At 40.4% G+C, this 24433-nt stretch overlaps 3 protein-coding genes and 1 pseudogene across 5 annotated transcripts in view; 1 reads left to right on the forward strand and 3 right to left on the reverse strand.

Annotated features, from left to right (window-relative positions):
- Nucleotides 1-24433, forward strand: part of LOC126599301 (uncharacterized) — a 78016-nt gene that overhangs the window by 27488 nt on the left and 26095 nt on the right. The window lies entirely within an intron of this gene.
- On the reverse strand, nucleotides 6143-11494 carry LOC126599223 (uncharacterized). Its single transcript, XM_050265564.1, has 9 exons — nucleotides 11328-11494; nucleotides 9394-11031; nucleotides 8986-9212; nucleotides 8568-8900; nucleotides 7726-7972; nucleotides 7482-7610; nucleotides 7128-7343; nucleotides 6744-6867; nucleotides 6143-6585 (listed from the first exon to the last, which is right to left on the reverse strand). Exons 2-9 carry the CDS (start codon nucleotides 10936-10938, stop codon nucleotides 6347-6349), a joined length of 3060 nt encoding a protein of 1019 aa, XP_050121521.1. The 5' UTR covers nucleotides 10939-11031; nucleotides 11328-11494; the 3' UTR covers nucleotides 6143-6346.
- On the reverse strand, nucleotides 11991-16755 carry LOC126599231 (uncharacterized; annotated as a pseudogene).
- Nucleotides 19359-23256, reverse strand: LOC126599384 (uncharacterized). 2 transcript variants are annotated; one of them, XM_050265759.1, is made up of 3 exons: nucleotides 21391-23256; nucleotides 21092-21309; nucleotides 19359-20873 (listed from the first exon to the last, which is right to left on the reverse strand). In XM_050265759.1, the coding sequence occupies exon 3, from the start codon at nucleotides 20124-20126 to the stop codon at nucleotides 19452-19454; it is 675 nt and encodes a 224-aa protein (XP_050121716.1). In that variant the 5' UTR covers nucleotides 20127-20873; nucleotides 21092-21309; nucleotides 21391-23256; the 3' UTR covers nucleotides 19359-19451. The 2 variants fall into 2 exon arrangements, with proteins under 2 accessions (XP_050121716.1, XP_050121721.1); XM_050265764.1 differs by lacking the exon at nucleotides 21092-21309.

The following is a 24433-nucleotide window of genomic DNA, read 5'->3' on the forward strand; positions in this document are numbered from 1 at the left end:
ATAATCAGTGATAAGCCCAACTAGACCCTAATTTAGTTAACCAGCATTACTTACGTTTCCTTACTTCAATTCCTTGATTCCTCACGTATTGATTTATGGCCAACATTTAACCACCAACTCATAAGGTTAGATCTCACATTTTCCACTAATATCCTTCACATTGTTCAATTCCCCAAACAAGGCTTTGCCTCGATTATTTAATCTCATTTATTATATGGCTGCATCTAACGTCTCGTTAGACTGCCTACGTACCCTAAACAGGGATCAAGTCATTCGTAGTTCGCAGTAGTCCTCTAAAGCATTCACATAAATTATATGAATATTCAATTGATAAATGTTTGCGGAGATGTCAATCTTATATATATATATATATATATATACACGATAAAAGGGAAAAGACCTACTCACTTTAGGTTCGCACTACGATTCCCTTGCACGAATATCGAGACATCACGAACTATTGTCGCTTGTGACCAATTATCAAATCACGTCTCAAAGTTCTTACTGATAGATTAAATAATTTACATAAAACATATTCTCAAGGACCTTCTAGAATAATTTGAGACCCATTGACCAAAAGTCATCGACGGTCGGGTCCACAACCCTGCAAAACTTGATCTGGAATATCCGCATCTCAGGTTTCCAATCCGTAACTTCTCATGATACACAATATGCTTCTAGAACAACATACTTAAGTTTCATTACGATCCAACGGTTGGATCTCCACCAATTTCCAAAACTGATTAGCGGTTAACGTTTTATTTTATGAACTTACAAATCCAATTCAGAAAGATCTGTACGTCGGATTCCAATCTGTAAGTTCCTACATTCGTCAAATATTACGTACTACAATGTAACAAAGTTTGGTGACGATCCAATGGTCGGATTGTCGATTCACATAAATACCTAATAACGTATCGTAGAGAATTTAGGTTCCAACGATCAAACTACGTCATTCAAATATCAAAACTGAATTCAATATTGTTTGTACCATACTTGACCAATCCCGAAACTACTGAGCACGGGTCAACGTTATACCGTCAAGGACCCAGAAGAGCTTCCCTTCAACCAGGAGGCCAATCACAATGCGACACGTGTCGACATCAGAAGCCAATCACAGCTCGACACGTGTCAACATCAGAAGCCAATCACAACACAACACGTGTCAATGTTAGAACAAAACTAGAAACTCTCTTCTATAAATAGGGATCATTCTCCCACAATAATCTCTAATGTCATTTTGTACTAAACTATTCACTAGAACTCACAAAATGAGAGCTTGAACCTATGTATTTGTGTAAACCCTTCACAATTAATAAGAACTCCTCTACTCCGTGGACGTAGCCAATCTGGGTGAACCACGTACATCTTGTGTTTGCTTCCCTGTCCCTATTCATTTATGTACTTATCTTCACAAGTGATCGAAGCAACCAAGCGAAGGTCACAAACCTGACACTTTCTGTTGTACCAAAGTCCTCGCTGATTTTGTGCATCAACAAATATATTTAACATAACCTTAAAATATCATTGGCGGTCCACTGGCCACACGCCGCCGTGGGTGGTGGTCGGCCGCCCCAACTCGTCGGAAAATCCAACTATTACAAAAAATTACCAAATTTCACAGACATGAAGATCTTAGTGAGTAGAGCAAATTTATACATGTGACCAAGTCCAATTTGGCCTATAAATGCCCCAATTTAGCTAAAATCCATCGGAACCCTAAGTGTGGGTGTGTTTCGATTCTTCCTCCTCAATGATCCGCCGCCCCTACAACTGATCGGGCTTTGTTCCATACCTCAAGGGAAGTCTAATGGTGGTAGAAATGGGTGTGATTAGTTTCAGATTTAGGTAAACTAAACCCAAATCCGCCGCACTCCACCGTGCGGGTTCTCCAAATTTTAAAGCCAAAACACTTGATTTTTGAGGTGTAATAGGAAAAGGGAAGGGCTAGATGGTGTTTGGGAGTGGTGGCTGGGTCCATTTCGTGAAAAAATCCGATGGAAAATCATCGGAAATTATGGTGGAAACGGGTCGGGGGTTGCGGGTCGAAAACGGGTCAAAGGGAAGGAGGTCATGGTTGGGTGTCACTCACATTTCTCCTTTCCTTTCATGATCTCTCCCTGATTCGTTCCTCACCTCCCTCTCTCCTTTCCGATTGGGTAGTGCCCATCTTCTTTCCCTCTCTCTCTCCGGTTCTCCCTCTTTTCCTTCTTCCCCGTAAACCCCCTTTTCTTTTCTTCCTTTTTTTTTTTTTTAACCACAACCATTACAATAATAACAATAATAATTCATACGCGTCATGAACTAGTGATCAACGAAAATCAATACCCTTGCCTCTAGGGTATTCTAGTAAATTCACATTTTAAAATTTATAAAATAATAAAATTAAGGACGGGTTGTCACATAAGTAGCATAGTTTTATTATAAGAACGCTCTCACGTTGTAAAAATATATTATGCCCCACGTTGTTGTAAAAATCAAGTTATATTCTTAATCTTCTTTTTTTTTTTTTTTTTTTTATGGAATTGGATCCCATCCATATCCACTTTGTGGGGTTCTAAGAATTATCACATCTTAACCATTCATCATGTATCGTATGGTAAAAAATCATTTGACTTTAAATTAAACACAAATAGTATCTGAAAAAACTGACCGTACAATGTACCATGAGCGGCTAGGATGTGAGGATCCCTAAGATCTCCACAAATTAGATCTGAAGAGGATCCTCTTCTTCTTTTTTTATCAGCTTGATCTTTCTTGATTAGTAGCACCCACATTTGCTGAAGTGACTTGAATGATGGGACCTTACCCCATGGGGTAAGATAAGAGAATCAAATTACAATTAGTTAGGTCAAAATTAATAATAAGATTAAATTATAATGTTAGCACAGTAAAATATGCATATGGTAGCAAATTCTCACTTTGTTATTTTGATTTTAGTAGCCCTTTAGATATATTTTTTTGTGGATAATTTATTCGATCATGTTAATCTCATTTTTTTTTTCTCTATCTTTTGATGACTGGTTATAAACTTTGAATCCACAAACTTGTAAATATAGTGGAAAATATAGAAGTTGTGAGAGGTCTTGTGCAGGCATATGTAATTGGAGAATAATTCTTCTCCAAAATCGAGCACAATGTGTAAATCAAAACTGCAGAGAGATGGAAAACAGGGGTGAATCTCATCACTGCCAGACTACCGAATTCTCAAATGACAATTGCGGCTTTTAGTGACATGTTCTGATTCTCCTTAATTATTCATCAGCTTAGAAGCTTATTTTAAGAAAGTTTTAACGAAACACTCTCGATATTGTTTACTTTTAACAAAAAATGACATTTTACCTTTCCTGCTACTATTCACTTACACTTTTATTTGTCATTTTTCATTAAAACTAAAAGTTTTTTTAGGACTCTTCATTAATTTTCCTTATTTTTAATTAATTAGCATATGCTTTTTTTACTTCAAAAAAAAAAAGCGTCTTAATTAAGCTTCAGCTACAATTTTACGGCACAATGGTACAAAGTTTATATATAATAGTTTAGTTAAATATGATTTAGGGGTCTTTTGATTTGAGTGCAAGAAAATAATTGAAACATGGCCAAAAGCCAATTATGGAGCTCATTAGTGCAAGCAAGAAATTAGTGGCTCTGGATCAAGTAACTGGAGTAATAATATTTTACTTTCTAGGCTTTTGGGAGCTCATTAGTGCAAGAAATTAGTGGCTCTGGATTAAAGTAATTGGACTAATAATATTTTACTTTCTAGGCTTCATTATTTAGCTAAAAATGCTATCCATCTCAGACTTCCACATTTTTTTTCCGTGTGCAATTTGATGATCAAAAGTTTAAACAAACCCTACATTTTAACTAATAATTTTAGAAACCACCAGATCCATCATATAGGATTTGGATCCTGCAATTGGTCGGGATCTTCCAGAAAGTACTTTAAGTACATTTCTAGAATTTACTTGCATATTTACTAAAGCTTTGTTCTAAAAATATTTTCACCAAAAACGTTTTCAGTCATTTTAAAAGCACATCCAAATGAACTATATGTTTCCTTAGCCTTAGTTTAAGTTGGACTATTATATAAAAGGAAAACTAATGAAAAGGACTTGAAAACTTTGAGTTTTAATGATAAGGACAAAATAAAGAGTAAAGTGAATAGTACCAGGATTGACTTTTTAGTGTACAAATGTGGTTTTTCGTTAAAGTGAACAGTACCGGGAGCTTTTCGTTAAAGCTCTCTTATATAAAAGCCCTTAGTTTAAGTTGGGCTATTATATAAAAGTGCTTTTCACTTTAAAAACCCACGTCATGCAGCATCAGCCTTTTGGAGCTTTAATAAAAAAAGATTTAGACTAAGTTTATTTTAACTAAAAATTATTTTATAACTTTATTTAATGAAAATGATTTTAAACTTTAGTAAATGATTTAAATTTTAATAAAAACAACAAAAGTTCAATATAATAAAAAATAAAATAAAATAAAAAGTAATAGAAAAATTAACGCGCACCAACCATATTTTTGAAACTGAACACTATTTATAAAAATTGAACATTAATTATTTCTGAAACTAAACACAAGTACTAAACTATTTTATGAAATGAACACTAACTATTCCTGAAACTGATTATTTCTAAAACTAAACACAGATATCACACTATTTCTAAAAGCTGAACACGGATATTACACTATTGGCACCTACATAACTGGTTGCTTGCTTACCAGGCCATGATCCTAGCAATCTCACTGAAAACTAAACACGGATGATGCCAATCCCATATGTTCTTAGAGACCAGACGGGGAGTGATTCCTCAGGATATGTCAAATAAACTTTGCCCACCGAAATTCGCCTCCTTGTTGGATTGACAATACCATCCATACAACAACTGCAACTCTCTCTTCTCCACCTGAACAAAAAATTGAGTTCTAAAAGCCATAATGCCTGACCGAGTGTTCCAACATATCGTGACTGGGGTGAACCATTTCCTTCATTCGGCTACCATTTTTGTAAATCTTGAATGTTGGTACAATAAGTATAAAAAAATTGTTGTACTTTAGTAGGAATCACAGTCGCATGCAAACTTCAATCAAACTAGTATATGATAAACAGCACTCAGCACCTTTACTGTCAGGAAATTTATGGATGGGTAGCGACCACAACGCGTGTCCAGAAAAGGTGATATTTGCTTGCATTGCAAATCAGAGGCAGCTTTGAAATGGACCGCGGAGACACCTGCAAATGCAAATTTTTAGGCGCTTTTGCAATGATGCAAGTTTTAAAACTACAAGGTGACATAAGTGTAGATGTAGCAGAAGGGACAGCCGGCATTAACAACAGAATAATTGCGAAAAGCATTACAGGAAGAGGAAATCAAGTGTAGAAAAGTGGAGGTTGATAAGAAAGGCTCATGCTGTTGCCTACTCCACTAGTAGTTGCCTGCACTGCAGGAGAAATACCTTACTCATGAAAGCTTTCACGTACGATCTTTTGTTGTGTCGCTTCCTATCTCTTTCATCACATGGCAAATACATGACAAGAGAGATTAAGAGAGAACTGTCACGTAATAACAGAAATGGAGAAAAAGGAGACGAAACAATATAACTTAGGTTAGTTTGATAGACATTTTGTTTTTAGGCTATACTTTTGATTTTTGCCGAATCGGAGAAATTTGGTGCTATCATATAGCTTTGTATCGCTAAATTCGCAAGTTGGAGATAAGCGGACTCGAACCGTTGACATCCGCCACAGGATAAACTACCACCTCTTTGACAGCCAACGATAGACAATAACTCCCCAAACCCCAACCCCGAACACAACTTACAACTTTCGTCATATATTTTTGGTAGACATGACTGATGAATTAAAATTTATACAGTTCAGATAGTTGAAAAAATTACAAAGTAGGCTATACAAAATGTGCGACAAACAATGAAGACTAAAAGTTTAACGAATTGAATACAAATATGCCCTATAAATTCTCTCGTTAACCTTCCCCTTAGTTATTTTTTTTCCTTAACCATGCTTAATTTTGAGCAATATACTCAAGAGTCATTTGCAATCAAATTCTTGTTGTGGTGTTGAGATACATGCCGCCGGAGATATCAGTTTAACGAAATTCAAGGAGTGGAAAGGACGAGACAAAAACCTTCCAAGTAGTATAATCATGCTTAACCAAATACATAACGGGAAATAACAATGAATATCCGAAAGATAATCATCCGGAATGGCCAAAGTCTAACCAACCTTGTGTCGTTGATGATAAAGCAGATTGACCTTGTTCTCAAAAACACGAGCATTAAACAAAGAAGCAAAAAATCTTAATGTCTGAGAGGCGCTGCTTCAGCTGTGAGATTCAATTGGCTCCTTCTGTACCGCTTTCTGTACAATCTCACTTTGTTCCTTCAAATGAACTGAATAGAAACCAGTGGCTGATGCAGCTGATGGAGCACGGCCAATATATTTGATGTCGTCGATAGTTCCTCTACCCAGGGACTTCATGGCAGTGCTAAGGCGGGGTGCAATATAGCTGTAGGCACCCATGTTCATTGGCTCTTCCTGGACCCAAACTATCTCAGCATCTGCAGGAACCAAATAAAGAATGTGTCAACCTCATGATGTCAGCTAAATTGAGCTCCCAGAAAAGAAAACAATACTATTCACCCTGAGCCTCGTAAACATTATATATATCACCAGAATGTTTCGACATTCCATTAATCCTTATTTACAGACTACATACTTGGATATCGCTTCAGCTCTCGCTGGATAAGGTCATACGGGAAGGGGCAAAGCTGTTCCACTCTACAAATTGCAACATCCTTTGCTTCAACCTTTCTTCGCTGTTCATCAAGCTCATAATAAACCTGCAAGGGAATACAGGATAGAAGATGAATTAAAATGTGTCCCTTGGACCAGGTTAATGATACAAAATTACAAATCATAATTATCTACAAGTCAACATATGATATACTTCTGTCAGGTTTTGCATTTCATACTCCAAGGTCTGCCGAATTGATTTATATAATGGTAAAACTATAATGCAATTAGAAGTCAAACAACATGTACACGTATGCATCTGTGTGTTTAAATGTTTATAAACAGAGGAAAATTAGGAATAATATACCTTGCCAGAGCACAGAACCAGCCGTCTAATACCCTCCTCAAGATCAGAGTGGTGATTCTGGTCCTTGATGAGTCGCTTAAATCTAGTCCCCTGCTTGTCAAAACCTGGGTGGCCTTGCACATCATCAAACTCAGATAAATTTGATTTGCAGTCCTTGTGCCGTAGAAGGTTTTTAGGAGCCATAACAATAAGAGGCTTGCGGAATTCCCTGTGTATCTGAGAAATGAGACAAGGTTAGAACATCCAGAAACTTTCACAATACTGGATAATATATTTTCTTTTCATCAAAACATTAGAACAGGCAGAAACTAGTCACAATGCTGGAAAATACTGAAACAAAATATTTCCACTCACCTGACGACGCAGAACATGGAAGTAGTTGGCAGGAGTTGTCACATTCACAACCTGCCAATTGCATTCCTGAATTTGCTTTCGAAGTGTGGGATCCATCTCAGGTATGACAAAAGGATTGTCATCACTCATCTGCACAAACATTCGTGAACACGTATTAGATCAGGATGCATGCCTGACACTACTATTGTCTAAAGGAAAAGAGAAATAAGGGGGAAGGAGTGAACCATATTTGACAAAGGAATACCTGAAGAAATCGCTCTAGGCGGGCACTAGAATGTTCAGGGCCCTGGCCATCATAACCATGAGGAAGCAGCACAACAAGCCCAGTTTGACGAAGCCACTTGGACTCCCCACTACTCAAAAACTGATCAAAGATAACATGAGCTCCATTGGCAAAATCACCAAATTGAGCTTCCCAAATCACTAATGCATTTGGACTCTCCATCGAGTAACCCAATTCAAATCCAAGAACACCAAACTCTGAGAGTGAGCTGTACACACAAAGACAATTAGATGACAAATTAAAAACGTATTATTCAGTGTATCACAAGTCATGGTATGACAAAAGGGTAAAACTATTTGTCTACATTATTCAGGGTATCACAAGTCATGGTAGTCCAGCAATCTTAAAATCTTTAAGATGGAGTACAGCAAGTATATATTCTAGCAGGAACAAAAAGGTAAAACTATTTGTCAACATTAATCTCTCATTAGCATAATATGAGCAAGAAAAATAAACCATAGAGATGTGAGAAATGCTCATGAACAAGAGAAGTAAACCATGGCTTAATGAATAAAGCATGTATATCAAATAGATTGCTGGGAACACAAATAGCCCCTAAAGAGGGTCTGTCACAAATGTAGACATCGAAATACAACAAAATTATGGCCAAATGCCACCATTTCTTCTTTAGATTATATACTAAAAGGGAATGCAGCTGAATCCTAAAATTCTGGGTCACTACGTTACAGCACAAAAAAACACTGGACTAAACCTAACAGAAAACAAAAAAAAAATGGTCAAAACCTTCTATGCATTTATGGAGATTTTAACAAAACTCTGTACCAAACCTAATCAAGCATTACCTGTTGCTAACTGTAAACATTTCCTCATCTTGGCCAGCCGTAATATGGTCAAGAGGACAATACTTTTCCCCAGTTTCCTGGTCGTGAAGAACAGAATGCCGATGACTAAAGGTACCTCTTTCAACATCCTGACCACTCAGTCGAACATGGTTACCTTCTACTAGTAGTGTGGCAAAGGCAAGTGCTTCAGCAACTGCCCAATCAATCCCTTCACCAGTCTCAATCATTTGTCCACGTTGTTCATACACCTTCTTTACTGCTCTGTGAGGTTTAAAAGTTTCTGGAAGGGCAGTGACAGCTTTGCCAACACTCTTCAAAATCTCTGGTTTTACCCTGCACAGGAGCATAAAGAATTCATTAAAAAATACAATCAGATATTGCAAAGAACAGATGAAACTGATATAAGACAGTGTTATACCCAGTGTTCCGGATACGAGAAATCTGCTCAGGTGACTTAAATCCAGACCAATGAGATGAAAGCCAGTCCCTTCTTTGAGGAACATAATCCTTGCTAGACAAGAACTCTTCATTGAGAATTGAATTAACCTTGTTTTGTATCCCTTCAATGTCTTCTTTGGTCACTTGTCCAGACTCTAGAAGTTTGTTCTGGTAGATTGTTAGAGCTGAGGGATGATTCCGAATAACCTGTGTACCCAGAATTAGGTAGAAAAATCAGGAGTGCTTTGCACATCTCAATAGCTGCACTTTATAACAATGCAAGACACAATAAAGAAAGAACTTTGAGACTTATCATGAGCATAACATACAAATTTCTTCAATAAATGAACAAAATAAAAATATTAATTAACTGGAAACAAGGTCTAACCTTGTACATATTGGGCTGTGTGAAAGATGGCTCGTCAATCTCATTATGCCCAAATCGACGATAGCACACTAAATCCACCACAACATCAGAATGGAAAGTCTGGCGCCATTCAGCGGCAAGCTCACAGACATGAACGACTGCCTCCATGTCATCACCATTTACATGGAAAATAGGGACATTCAAAGCTTTGGCAACATCAGTACAATACTGAGAAGATCTTCCCGACATTGGGTCAGTTGTGAAGGCAACTTGGTTGTTCACCACAATGTGTATAGTCCCACCAGTGGTGTAGTTAGGAAGAGCACTCAAATGCAGAGTCTCATAGACCACACCTTGTCCAGCAAAGCTACCGTCTCCATGAATCAAAATGCCCATATTCTTGGTCCTGTCCGCATCATTTGAATAATACTGCTTTGCTCTAGTTTTTCCGACAACGACAGGGTCCACAGCTTCCAAGTGACTTGGATTTGCAACCAAAGATAAATGAATTCTCTTCCCACCTCTTGTGGGTCGATCATAAGAGGTTCCCAAGTGATACTTGACATCACCAGTCCCAGTGTAAAGCCCAACTTCATCCACAGGCTTTGTACCACCACTAAATTCACTAAATATCTGACGCAAAGGCTTCCGCACCACATTACCCAATACATTCAGTCTCCCTCTGTGAGGCATTCCAATTACTATGCTCTCAACCCCAAGATCAGCAGCCCTATCAAACATCTCCTTCATGCCCGGAATAAGAGTTTCTCCACCTTCAAGTCCGAACCTCTTTGCTGTTGTCCACTTAGTAGCCAAGAAGTTCTCAAACTGTGTACTCCAAATAAGCCTATCAAGAATAACCTCACGGCGCTGCCTATTGTATTGCATGGGCGTAGGAGTCTCAATCTTGTCTCTCAACCAGTTACATCTCTCACGATCTGCAATGTGCATATACTCATACCCAATGGTCCCACAGTAAGCCTGCTCAAGCCGGGTCAAAATGGACCTAAGGGTCTGCACAGGACGGTTCTCAGACAAAAACCCAGCCATCCTCCAGACCCCCAAAAAGAACTCCCTGTCGAGATCAGCCTCAGTGAACCCATATAGAGCAGGGTCCAAATCATCTGGGATATCTCTCTCCTCCAAACCCAAAGGGTCCAATTTAGCCTTCATGTGGCCATTAACCTGGTATGCCCTCACAAGCAACAACAAGCGCATACTCTCTTGAATGGTCTGCCCCGAAATTCCAGGAGAGGTAGAGGCCTGCCCCACAAAATTCCTAAAGAAATTGTCCCACGACTCATCGACGCTATTGGGATCAGCTTCCCAAGCCCTCTGAAGCCCCTCCAGATAAACACTACTGGTTCCATCCAAGAAACTATCAGTTAGCCTAGAGAGGGGTACAGGGCGTGGAACCGGGGCAGCCCTCGATTTAGATATTGTGGTGTGAAAATCTCGGATTTGGGACGGAAGGACCCGCCTTCTAGCCGCATAGGATCCACTATTCGACAAACTTCTCCTAATGGCAAGCTTTGCCACACTAGACCCAGCTCGAAACCACGACATAGCAACCAACCCAATCTATCAATCACACAAAATTTATCCCAATTCTACACAAATTTTTCTCCCACTGCTCAAACCCCTCAATCATACAAAACCCTGTCCAATCCAATAAAAGACAAATCACAAATTAAATAATCATACCAATTATTGTACCTTAATCCACTCATAATACGTGTACGAGTTCATGAACTTGGAAGATAAAAATAAATGAATAAATTAACAGAAACCAATCAAGAACATATAACCAGTTTGATCTACAGAGAAACGAAACTGTTCCTTGAACTCAATGCTTGGTGGACGAAACGTTGCGGTTCGTTTCGTTTGTCTCTACAGAAACGAGATTAAACTACCGAAAGATGCGAGCTTGGAATCGATGGAGATTAGGGATTTACCTGGAAGTGGGAGGGGAATTGAAAGCGAGAGGTGGATGGAGGGAGAGAACGGAAAAGAACCCTAATCGCAGGGAAAGCGACGGTGACTTTTTTTAGCTTCTCTGGAACGCTACCTTTTATTTTCCATTTCCATTTATTTTCTTTCTTTTTTTCGGTCGATTTGTCTAAACCAAGACAAATCTTACTTCCTGATTTTTTGAAAAAAAACAATTATTGTGGGTGGGTCGGGTAGAGGTCCAAATCTGGGCCAATCCTAAGAGCAACTGGACGGGGTTTGGGATTTAGGGTTTACGGTGATCACGAGGGAGAGGAAAATCTTACACATAACACTTAATTATTGAATCGAGAGGGTGTAGTACAAGTAAACTCGTTGTATGTAAATTTTGATGAAACGATAAATAAATAATCAAGATGTAAAAACAAATGAAGAGGTGCAATAGAACAGTAAGAGTACGAAAATCAATTTTGCGATAAATATAGGCTAACTATTGTTTTGGCCAGCAAGATATATTCTTGTTTGGTTGTATTTCAAAGAGCCATGGTGGTCTCGAAGTAGTTGCATAATTTAATACAACACTGCTTAGCTCCTTACAATTAGGCGAGTCATTTTTCCTTAACTGCAAATTAGAAGTTGACACATATACAATATATGTAGTTCGCCGGTAAGGAGGAAAGACAACTTACATGTAACGAGGCTAGTACATTCCATTCGATACTTTGAAACATACGTGCCAAGGAAAGGTTCTTATTTCTTATCTCTGTTTGCCAAAAGAAGAGAAATTTGTGAAGCATAACCTGTGGTGTGCATCAGCCCCTCACATAAAAGGAGGCATATTTGATATATGATCGATCTTTTATTAAAATTTGGATCAACAGAAAAAAAATCAGGAAAGGAGATTTCAGACAGTGTTATAAGAGGATCAATAAGCGCGACGGGATTCAGTTGTGAGACTCATTTGGCTCCTACTGCATCGCTTTCTGCAAAATCTCGTTTTGTTCCATGTCATGAACCTGAGAAAAACCAGTGGCTGTGGCAGCTGATGGATCACGGCCAATGTATTTGACATCGTCAATAGTTCCTCTGCCCAGGGACTTCATGGCAACACTAAGGCGGGGTGCAACATAGCTGCACGCACCCATGTTCATCGGCTCTTCCTGACACCAAACTATCTCAGCATCTGAAAGAACCAAATAACAAGTGTGTCAACCTCACGATGCCAGCAAAATTTATCCCCCATAACAGTAAACAACAAAAACCGTATCACCGGATTTCACAAAGCCACAGCTAGTACTATATGATCTTTTTCAACATTTCCCACCAAGACGCGTTGATGTTTCATATATCTCCAAAAACATTGTTCAATCACAAGATGACCTGAAAAGCTAAACCCCTTTCACAAGTAACAGTTGGACTCACACGACAATATGACCACACTTCATATTCTACAGCGTAGTTAGTTTAGAATCATTGAAATTTTTTTTTTTTTTTTTTTTTGCCTTCTAACATTAATGATCTAAGTATTAGGACACAATAAAGGAATCCAATTTTCATAAACACTATAAAATAATATATCTTGGGAAACAGGCTAGTATCTTGACAAAGGGGAAGAGAGCAAGCTTGGGCTTCTCCATTAATCATATTGTATAGTACTTGCTTTTCAATGGAAAGTTCAAGGTACATACTTGGATATTGCTTCAGCTCTTGCTGGATGAGGTCGTAAGGGAAGGGGCAAAGCTGTTCCACTCTACAAATTGCAACATCCTTTGCTCCAACCTTTCTTCGCTCTCCATCAAGTTCATAATAAAGCTGCAAGAGAATATAGGGCAGAAGATAGAATTAACTTTTGTCCCTTGGTTCATGTAATAAGTCATAATTTATCTACAAGTCAACACAGAATTATATGATCTATTTCAGCCAGATTTCGCTTTTCATACTCCAAGCTCTACTGAATGGAAGAAAAGATTACTTTACTGGTAAAACTATACCTTGCCGGAGCACAGAACCACCCGTCTAATACCCTCCTCAAGATCAGAGTGGTGATTCTGGTCCTTGATGAGGTGCTTAAATCTGGTCCCCTGCTTGTCAAAGCCTGGGTGGCCTTGCACATCATCGAACTCGGATAAATTTGATTTCCAGTCCTTGTGCCGTAGGAGGTTTTTAGGAGCCATCACAATAAGAGGCCTGCGGAATTCCCTGTGTATCTGAAAAATGAGACAAGGTTAGAACATATAGAAACTTTCACAATACTATAAAATATTGAAGAAAAAATAGTTTCATTCACCTGACGACGTAGAACATGGAAGTAGTTTGCAGGAGTTGTCAAATTCACAACCTGCTAATTGCATTCCTGAATTTGCTTCCGATGTGTGGAATCCATCTCAGGTATGACAAAAGAATTGTCATCACTCATCTGTCATAAAATTAGAACTTTGCATTATATGTGGATCCATGCCAGATGCTACTGCTGTCTAATGGGAAAAGGGGGAGAACAGGGAGGGGAAGGAATGGATTAACCGTATTTGACAAAGGAATACCTGTAGAAATCGTTCCAGTCGTACACTAGAATGTTCAGGGCCCTGGCCCATGTAGCCATGAGGAAGCAACACAACAAGCCCAGTTTGACGAAGCCACTTGGACTCCCCACCACTCAAAAACTGATCAAATATAACTTGAGCTCCATTGGAAAAGTTGTCAAACCGAGCTTCCCAGATTACTAATGAGTTTGGACTTTCCATCAAATAACCCAATTCAAATCCAAGAACACCAAACTCCGAGAGTGAGCTGCACATAAAAGCACAATTAACTTGTGGTACAGACAAACTAAGTATGAAAATTGCAATTTAACAGAGTACTATTCATCGTCCGATGAGTCGTATGGTGGTATCTGGCAGTCCTACAATCTTTACAGATGTTCTTTATTGGGAGGTATATATTCTAGGATCAGGAACAAAATGGGAAAGCTGATTTGGTACACCATGGAAAACCAAGTTTCAGAGAATCAAAAGACGTGGAATGCATTCATAGATGAGAGAAGTATCCTATGGTGTAATGAATTCAAAATGGATATTAAATAGAATGTCGTGCACGAAATAGCTACTGAAGAGGGTCTGTCAGACTCGTGGCTAAATACCACCTTAATTAGAGTATACAAGGGAAATCTAATAAATCTTACAAAAAGTTCTGTGTCACTACGTTAAAGAGGGGGGGAGGGGGGGGGAGGGGGGGGGGGCGGAACTCGAGAAATATGACAAAATCAAACCAAATAATAATGAAAGGGAAAACTTCAATCACTCATTACCTGTTGCTAACTGTAAACAGTTCATCATCTTGGTCCGCCATAATATTGTCAAGAGGGCAATACTTTTCTCCAGTCTCCTGGTCATGAACTACAGAATGACGATGACTAAATGTACCTCTTTCAACATCCTGACCACTCAGTCGAACATGATTACCTTCTACAACTAATGTAGCAAAGGCAAGTGCTTCCACAACTGCCCAATCAATTCCTTCACCAGTCTCAATCATTTGTGGCGTTGTTCATAGACCTTCTTTACTCCTTTGTGAGCCTTAAAAGTTTCTGGAAGGGCTGTGACTGATTTGCCAACACTCTTCAAAATCTCTGGTTTTACCCTGTACAGGAGCATATAAAATTCATTAAGTTGAATAAAATCAGATATTGCAAAGAACTGGTGAAACTGGTAGAAAAAAACGCTAACCCAGTATTCTGGATATGAGAAATTTGTTCAGGTGACTTAAATCCAGACCAATGGGATGCAAGCTAGTCTCTTTTTTGAGGAACATAATCCTTGCTAGCCAACAATTCTTCATTAAGAATTGAATTAACCTTGTTTTGTATCCTTTCAATGTCTTCTTTAGTCACTTGTGCAGATTCTAGAAGTTTGTTCTGGTAGACTGTCAGAGCTGGTGGATGATTTCGAATAACCTGTAACCCCTAATTAAGTAAAAATTCAGTAATCAGCTTTGCACATCTCAATAGCTGCACTATAATTCAATATTTACAACACAAGGGAAGTCAACTGCGAACAACTTTGAGATTTATCACAAGAAAAATATATATATTTATTTTCGATCAATTAAGGATATGAATTTTTAATGGATATGTAAGGGTCTAACCTTGTACATTTTCGGCTGCGTGAAAGATGGCTCATCCATCTCATTATGCCCAAATCGACAATAGCACACTATATCAATCACACATCAGAATGGAATGTCTGGCACCATTCAGCAGCAAGGTCGCAGACATGAACGACTGCCTCCATGTCATCAGCATTTACATGGAAAATAGGAGCATTCAATGCTTTGGCAACATCAGTACAGTACTCTGAAGATCTTCCAGACATTGGGTCAGTTGTGAAGGCAACTTGGTTACTCACAACAATGTGTATAGTCCCACCAGTGGTGTAGTTAGGAAGAACGCTTAGATGAAGAGTCTCTTACACCACACCTTGTCCAGCAAAGCTGCCATCTCCATGAATCAAGACACCCATGTTCTTGGTCCTGTCCGCGTCATTTGAATAAAACTGCTTTGCTCTAGTTTTTCCGACAACAGGGTCCACAGCTTTCAAGTGACTTGGATTTGCAACCAAAGATAAATGAAGTCTCTTGCCACCTCTAGTGGGTCTATCATAAGAGGTTCCCAAATGATACTTGACATCACCAGTCCCAGTGTATAGCCCATCTTCATCCACAGGCTTTGTACCACCACTGAATTCATTAAATATCTGACGCAAAGGCTTCCGCACCACATTACCCAATACATTCAGTCTCCCTCTGTGAGGCATTCCACTAACTATGCTCTCAACCCTGAGATCAGCAGCCCAGTCAAACATCTCCTTCATGCCGGGAATAAGAGTTTTTCCACCTTCAAGCCCAAACCTCTTAGCTGCTTTCCACTTAGTGGCCAAGAAGTTCTCAAACTGTGTACTCCACATAAGTCTATCAAGAATAACCTCACGACTCTGCCTATTGTACTGCATTGGCATCAAAGTCTCTCAATCTTGTCTCTCAACCAGTTACATCTATTACGATCGGCAATGTGCACATACTCATACCCAATGGTCCCACAATAAGCCTGCTCAAGCCGGGTCAATATGAACCTAAGGGTCTGCACGAGACGGTTCTCAGCCAAAAACCCAGACATCCTCCAGACCCCTAAAAAGAACTCCCTATCAAGATCAGCCTCTGTGAACCCATATAGAGCAGGGTCTAAATCATCTGGGATATCTCTCTCTTCCAAACCCAAGGGGTACAACTTAGCTTTCATGTGACTGCTAACCTGTTATGCCCTCACAAGCAACAACAAGCGCATACTCTCTTGAATGGTTTGGCCCGAAACTCCAGGCAAGGTAGAGACCTGACTTACAAAATTCCTAAAGAAATTGTCCCAGGACTCATCAACACTATTTGGGACGGCTTCCCAATCCCTCTGAAGCCTCTCCAAATAAACACTACTGGTTCCATCCAAGAAATTATCATTTAGTCTAGAGAGGGGTACAGGACGTGGAATCGGGCAGATTGAGCATTCGAATTACATAATGTGGTGTGAAAGTCCCGACTTCTTTAAGAAGAGAGAAGAACATGTGATCACCTACAAGAGTGGGTCGTCAAAAACACAAATAGATTTTCTTCTAATGAGGAAAGGGGATCGTATAACTTGTAAGGATTGCAAAGTTATACCAGGAGAGAGCGTGGCTAATCAACATCGCTTGTTGGTGATGGATGTACATATCAAAAGAGTGAGAAAAAAGAACAAGACTTGGAAGTGCCCAAGGACTAGATGGTGGAATCTAAAAGAAGAAAAACAAGCCATTTGCAAAGAGAAAGTAATCACCCAGTGTGTGAGGGATAGAGAGGGGGAAGCTAACCAAATGTGGGATTCCATGGCTAGTTGTATCCGAAAAGTAGCAAAAGAGGTATTAGGAGAGTCCAAGGGCTTTGCCCCACACCAAAAGGAATCTTGGTGGTGGAATGAAGAGGTACAAACAAAGGTGAAGGCTAAGAAGGAATGTTGTAAAGCCTTATACAAGGATAGGACCGATGAAAATGGTGAAAGGTATAGAAAAGCGAAGCAAGAGGCGAAGAAAGCTGTGAGAGAAGCTAAGTTAGCGGCTTATGACGATATGTATAAGCGACTAGATACCAAAGAAGGAGAGTTGGATATCTATAAACTAGCTAGAGCAAGGGAAAAGAAGACAAGGGACCTAAACCAAGTGAGGTGCATCAAGGATGAGGATGGAAAGGTTCTTGCTACAGAGAACGCGGTTAAAGACAGATGGAAAGGTTATTTTCATAATCTTTTCAATGAAGGACATGAAAGGAGTGCTTCTTTAGGGGAGTTGAGTAACTTAGAAAAGTGTAGAAACTACTCTTTTTATCGTAGAATCCGGAAGGAAGAAGTGGTTGTAGCTTTGAAGAAGATGAAGCATAGAAAAGCAGTAGGCCCAGACGATATACCAATCGAAGTGTGGAAAGTTTTGGGAGAGACAGGTATAACATGGCTCACTGACCTTTTCAATAGGATTTTGAAAACGAAGAAGATGCCAAATGAATGGCGAACGAGCACTTTGGTGCCTATCTACAAGAATAAGGGCGATGTACAAAATTGCATGAACTATAGGGGTATTAAGCTAATGAGTCATACAATGAAGCTCTGGGAGAGAGTCATTGAGCATAGATTGAGGCAAGAGACACGGGTTTCGGACAACCAATTCGGGTTCATGCCAGGACGCTCAATCATGGAGGCAATCTATCTCTTTCGAAGATTGATGGAAAGATATAGAGATGTGAAAAAGGATTTACATATGGTCTTTATAGATTTGGAAAAAGCGTATGATAGGGTCCCAAGAGACATTCTTTGGAGGATTTTAGAGAAGAAAGGAGTACGAGTAGCATATATCCAAGCTATACAGGATATGTATGAAGGAGCAAAGACTGCCGTAAGAACTCATGAAGGACAAACCGAAAGCTTTCCCATAACTGTAGGATTACATCAAGGCTCATCCTTAAGTCCTTACCTTTTTGCGTTGGTAATGGATGAGTTAACAGGACATATTCAAGATGATATTCCTTGGTGTATGCTTTTCGCAGACGATATAGTGTTGATAGATGAAACTCAGGAAGGGGTAAATGCAAAGCTTAACCTTTGGAGAGAAGTGTTGGAATCTAAAGGTCTTCGCCTAAGCCGATCAAAGACAGAATATATGGAGTGCAAGTTCAGTGCAAATGGAGGCCAAAACGAGTTAGGGGTGAGGATCGGAGATCAAGAAATACCAAAGAGCGACCGTTTTCGTTACCTAGGATCTATCTTGCAAAAGAACGGAGAATTAGATGGAGATCTCAACCATAGAATACAAGCTGGATGGATGAAGTGGAAGAGTGCATCCAGCGTGTTGTGTGACCGCCGTATGCCACTGAAGCTCAAGGGAAAATTTTATAGGACGGCAATAAGGCCGGCGATGCTGTATGGCACAGAATGTTGGGCGGTGAAGCATCAACACGTACACAAAATGGGTGTAGCGGAGATGAGGATGCTTCGTTGGATGTGTGGGCACACGAGAAAGGATAAGATTAGGAATGAGGATATCCGAGGTAAAGTAGGAGTAGCCGAAATTGAAGGAAAGATGAGAGAAAATCGGTTACGGTGGTTTGGACATGTGCAAAGAAGGCCTACTGACGCTCCGATTAGAAGATGCGACTATGGGACAGAGGTTCAGGGCCGAAGGGGTAGAGGAAGACCTAGGAAAACTTTGGAAGAGACCCTAAGAAAAGACTTAGAGTACTTGGATCTAACGGAGGACATGACACAGGACAGAACACAATGGCGTTCTAAGATTCATATAGCCGATCCCACTCAGTGACTTGGATTTTCCAAGTCTCCAACCGAGAAGTTTTTCTCACTCGGGAAATTAAGGGAACACTACCTCAACCTACATGCTCCACTCACAAAGCTTCAACAAAAGAAAATTCAAAGAACTTAGCGAAAAAGGCTTTGGTGTATTTAACACAATACGTTGAAATGAAGGAAAGCTTATTTATTGATATCACCGATAAGTTACAAATATGTACATATACTTGAGTCAAAATAAACAAACAAGAGGGAGCCTTCACAAAGGTTGCTTAGGAGAAGTCTCAGCAGTCGGTAGAGCCCCAGAAAGAGAAGGCACCGGAGGGGGATCATTCGGAGCCTCGGTACTGGACAGAACCCTAGAAGGAGGAGGCATCAGAGGTTGATCATTTGAAGCTTCATTACGCGGTACAGCCGCAGAAGACGAAGGCAATAAATGCCTTTGGAACAAACCCACAAATCTCTGATGATCAAGTAAAACCTGACCATCAGATTCCTTCATCTGGTCAAGCTTCCTCTTCATGTTTGTAGCATAGTCATGTGCGAGCCGGTGCAACTGTTTATTCTCATGCTTGAGCCCTCTAATCTCCTGTTTGAGATTCATCACTTCAGCCGCCAATGATTCAACTTGGCGGGTTCGAGCAAATAAGCGTTGGGCCATATTAGACACAGAACCTGCACACTGAACACTAAGAGCCAGAGAATCCTTAACAGCCAACTCATCAGACCGTTTGGAAAGTAGTCTGTTATCTTTGGGAGTGAGAAGGTTCCTGGCCACTACCGCAGCGGTCATATCATTCTTCATCACGGAATCCCCAACGGTAAGAGGACCAGTAGGGGAGACGAAGGATGGGCGCCATATGTTGTCTGGAGAAGGCGGGGCTGCCTCTTCAACAAGGTTCAAGTCAAAACGACGGTCGGATGGGCCATACATTTTCAAAGGTGTTGAAGAGAGAAGAGGTCGGACAAATCAAGATCTTAGAAGTGCAAGAATGGAGCTTCTACTGGTGGATATTCAAGTGTGCTTTGGAACTTAATGTCAGCCCCTATAAAAATCTGCACTCGACGAAGCTTCAGAAATCGAAGAGGCGCCTGCTCAGAAATCGAAGAGGCGTTTGCTTTCTCAAAAGCTGGGCTGCTCAGAGACCACGAGGGTCGATCTCAGAAATCGAAGAGGCGTTTGCTTTCTCAAAAGCTGGGCTGCTCAAAGACCACGAAGGCCGATCTCAGAAATCGAAGAGGCTTGCTTTCTCAAAAGCTGGGCTGCTCAGAGACCACGAGGGCCGATCTCAGAAATCGAAAAGGCACCTACTTTTCCAGCCTTGTCAGCACCTGTCACACGCACACTCAGCTTTGCGGAAATTATGGGCATTCTGTCGAAGATTTCTGGCGAAGTAGTAAACACATGAATAGTACTGTTCAATCACCCACTTCCCACACGCAACAGTAGCTCATGGGTACCACATATAACTTTGCCAAAGTTCTCTGACAAAGTTGAGACACGTGAAGCTTGCAGCTCTCACTACATCGCTCTGACCAAGAAAGGTAAAAGAATAGCAAAGAAACAACACTAACAAAGTTTAGACACATAAATTTTGATGGTCTAGTTACCATATTATTACCCACAAGGGTAAAGGAACAGTACCACTGCTGGATAATTGGAAAGTCCCGATGTGTCAACCTCTGTGCTTTGTGGCAAGGTAGACTAGCAAACATGCCCAACCTTTACTCACATTCGAGAAAACATTCCCAACAAGATTGCTTGCTCCAAAATCGAAGAGGCACCGCCCTCCGAATCTCGAGAGCTAGACTCCCAACATGATTACTTTTTCAAAAATCGAAGAGAGGGTAAAGGAACAGTACCACTGCTGGATAATTGGAAAGTCCCTGTGTGTCAACCTCTGTGCTTCGTGGCAAGGTAGACTAGCAAACATGCCCAACCTTTACTCACATTCGAGAAAACACCCCCAACAAGATTGCTTGCTCCAAAATCGAAGAGGCACCGCCCTCCGAATCTCGAGAGCCAGACTCCTAACATGATTACTTTCTCAAAAATCGAAGAGAGGGTAAAGGAACAGTACCACTGCTGGATAATTGGAAAGTCCCTGTGTGTCAACCTATGTGCTTCGTGGCAAGGTAGACTAGCAGTAAAGGAACAGTACCACTGCTGGATAATTGGAAAGTCCCTGTGTGTCAACCTCTGTGCTTCGTGGCAAGGTAGACTAGCAAACATGCCCAACCTTTACTCACATTCGAGAAAACACTCCCAACAAGATTGCTGGCTCCAAAATCGAAGAGGCACCGCCCTCCGAATCTCAAGAGCCAGACTCCCAACATGATTACTTTCTCAAAAATCGAAGACACCGCTCTCCGAATCTCGAGAGCCAGACCCCCAGCAGGATTGCTTTCTCAAAAATCGAAGAGGCATCGTTCTCCGAATCTCGAGAGCCAGATCCCCGACAGGATTGCTTGTTCGAAAACCGAAGAGGCACCACTTTCCCAACTTCAAGAGCTGGATCTCCTTGGATAAAGCTTGTCTGTAATCTTCACACGCAACATCAGCTTTCCAGATACCACATACCACTTTTTCAAAGTGCTCTGACAGAGTTAAGCTGGCAGCTCCCACTACCGTGCTATGACCAAGCAGGGTAAAGGAATAGCATTATTACTTGATGGTAGGGAGACTCCTATATATGTCGACCTTCATCCCCAACGGACAGGCAGACCTGCAAAAATGCTCAACCCTTCCTCTTATCTGAGAGGGCACTCCCAATGAAGCCTTTCGAAATATTCAGCTTTCTTTCCCCCCGATAATACCTCTGTAAACAAGCTATACTAGAGCAAGAATATCTCATATCATCAGGGTTAAAAGCAAGAGTATCCCATATCATGTTTTTTCCCTGTCTTTTCCTTTTGCCTTGTTTTTACCTGCAAGACAAGGAGAAAGAGAGCAATCAGTCAGCACTTGGAATCAAGCTTCCAGCCAGGAACGGACTGCCTGGAACCCCTTACCTGATTACTTACCTGACATTGCTCTCGAGTACTCATCTTCAACATCTTATGCTTCCAGGGAAGATACCGCATCTGCCTGAGGAACAGATAGGGCAAGTAAGAAGGATACAAGGAAGCATGTGGAGACAAGCGTAACAGCACACGTGCTGATACATCCACTACTCTGTCAAAAGCAAAAGTATCACATATCAGCAGGGTCGAACGTACTCTAGATTTAATGGACTTGTTTTGACCCTCAAATTCTTCAGTCGGCCTTATACTCTGGAGGAAACCAGAAAACCCTCCAGCCCAGTTCAAGAATAAGCCTGTGGAAAGTTACTTCTTCAAAAGCAAAAGTATCCCATATCATCTCTTCTCATTTTTCTTCTCTTTATCCTTCATGCTGCCTGCAAGATAGGGAGAATGTGAACAATCAGCCGGAGCTCTGATTGCTTACCTTGTCTCTCACCTCTTTCAGCAGATCCCCTAGCTCGGCGACTTGGGGGACTCCTACTACATGGTTTGTATCGCGCTTGACCAAGCCTGAAACTACAAGTAAGCTTCAAGTGACATTGATACATTACCTTGTGCATCTCCACCAGTTACAGATACCACCCCTGGATGGAGGAAGAGTACTTCCAGAGAAGATGCCACATCTACCTATGAGACAGATAAGGAAAGTCAAGACGATACCACACTCCGGTACTTAGAAGTTTCGTGGTTATGAGATCATTCTCCCACAATATTTCCTAATGTCATTTGTACTAAATCATTCACTTGTACTCACTAAAGGAGAGCTTGAACCTACGTACCTGTGTAAACCCTTCACAATTAATGAGAACTCCTCTATTCCGTGGACGTAGCCAATCTGGGTGAACCACGTACATCTTGTGTTTGCTTTCCTATCTCTATCCATTTATTTACTTATCAACACTAATGACCGGAGCAATCTAGCGAAGATCACAAAAAGTGACCGTTTTCGCTACCTAGGATCTATCTTGCAAGAGAACGGAGAATTAGATGGAGATCTCAACCATAGAATACAAGCTGGATGGATGAAGTGTAAGAGTGCATCCGGCGTGTTGTGTGACCGTCGTAGGCCACTGAAGCTCAAGGGAAAATTTTATAGGACGGCAATAAGGCCAGCGATGTTGTATGGCACAGAATGTTGGGCGGTGAAGCATCAACACGTACACAAAATGGGTGTAGCGGAGATGAGGATGCTTCGTGGGATGTATGGGCACACGAGAAAGGATAAGATTGGGAATGAGGATATCCGAGGTAAAGTAGGAGTAGCCAAAATTGAAGGAAATATGAGAGAAAATCGGTTCCAGTGGTTTGGACATGTGCAAAGAAGGCCTACTGACGCTCCGGTTCGAAAATGTGACTACGGGACAGAGGTTCAGGGCCGAAGGGGTAGAGGAAGACCTAGGAAAACTTTGGAAGAGACCCTAAGAAAAGACTTGAGTACTTGGATCTAACGGAGGACATGACACAAAACCGAGCGCAATGGCGTTCTAGGATTCATATAGCCGACCCCACTTAGTGGGAAAAGGCTTTGTTGTTGTTGTTGTTGTTGTTGTTGGTGTGAAAGTCCCAATTTTGAGATGAAAGAACCCACCTCCTAGCCATATATGATCCACAATTTGATAGATTTCTCCTAATGGCAAGCTTTCCCACACTAGACACTACTCTAAACCACGCCATATCTACCAACCCAATCTACCAATCACACAACTTTTATCTAAATTTAACATAAATTTACCTCCCCCAGCCGGAATGTTAAACCTCAATCATAATCCTGTGTGTCTTCACCCTTCAGTCCTATGAATCAAAACCCTTTTCAAATCTATAAAAAAAAATTAAAAAATAAATAACAATCAAATAATTATACATATTATCATACCTTAATCCATTCATAGTACACACCAGATTATGAATGCATAAACTTGATTAAAGAAAGTGATCAAACAGATATATAACCGTTAAATCGAAAACAATTCAAAATTTTCACCAAAAAATAGAAGAAATCAGAAGAAATGAAATACCCAGGTTGAAGGTGTCTTCTTCCCCCTATCCAAACTCTTGGTTCAGTTAATAAGAGTCCGTGTAGGATTTCAACACATGTTTTTATAACAAAAAAATAACTAAAATTCCTATCTTTTTCCCCCCGCTATTTCCTCTTCCTATTTTTCCTCTCAACGGTTGAAATGGTAGTAAACCGTAAATTTATAATTAAATAAAAAAATG

This window comes from Malus sylvestris, chromosome 2 (genome assembly GCF_916048215.2).
Source record: "Malus sylvestris chromosome 2, drMalSylv7.2, whole genome shotgun sequence".
NCBI classification, from domain to species: domain Eukaryota; kingdom Viridiplantae; phylum Streptophyta; class Magnoliopsida; order Rosales; family Rosaceae; genus Malus; species Malus sylvestris.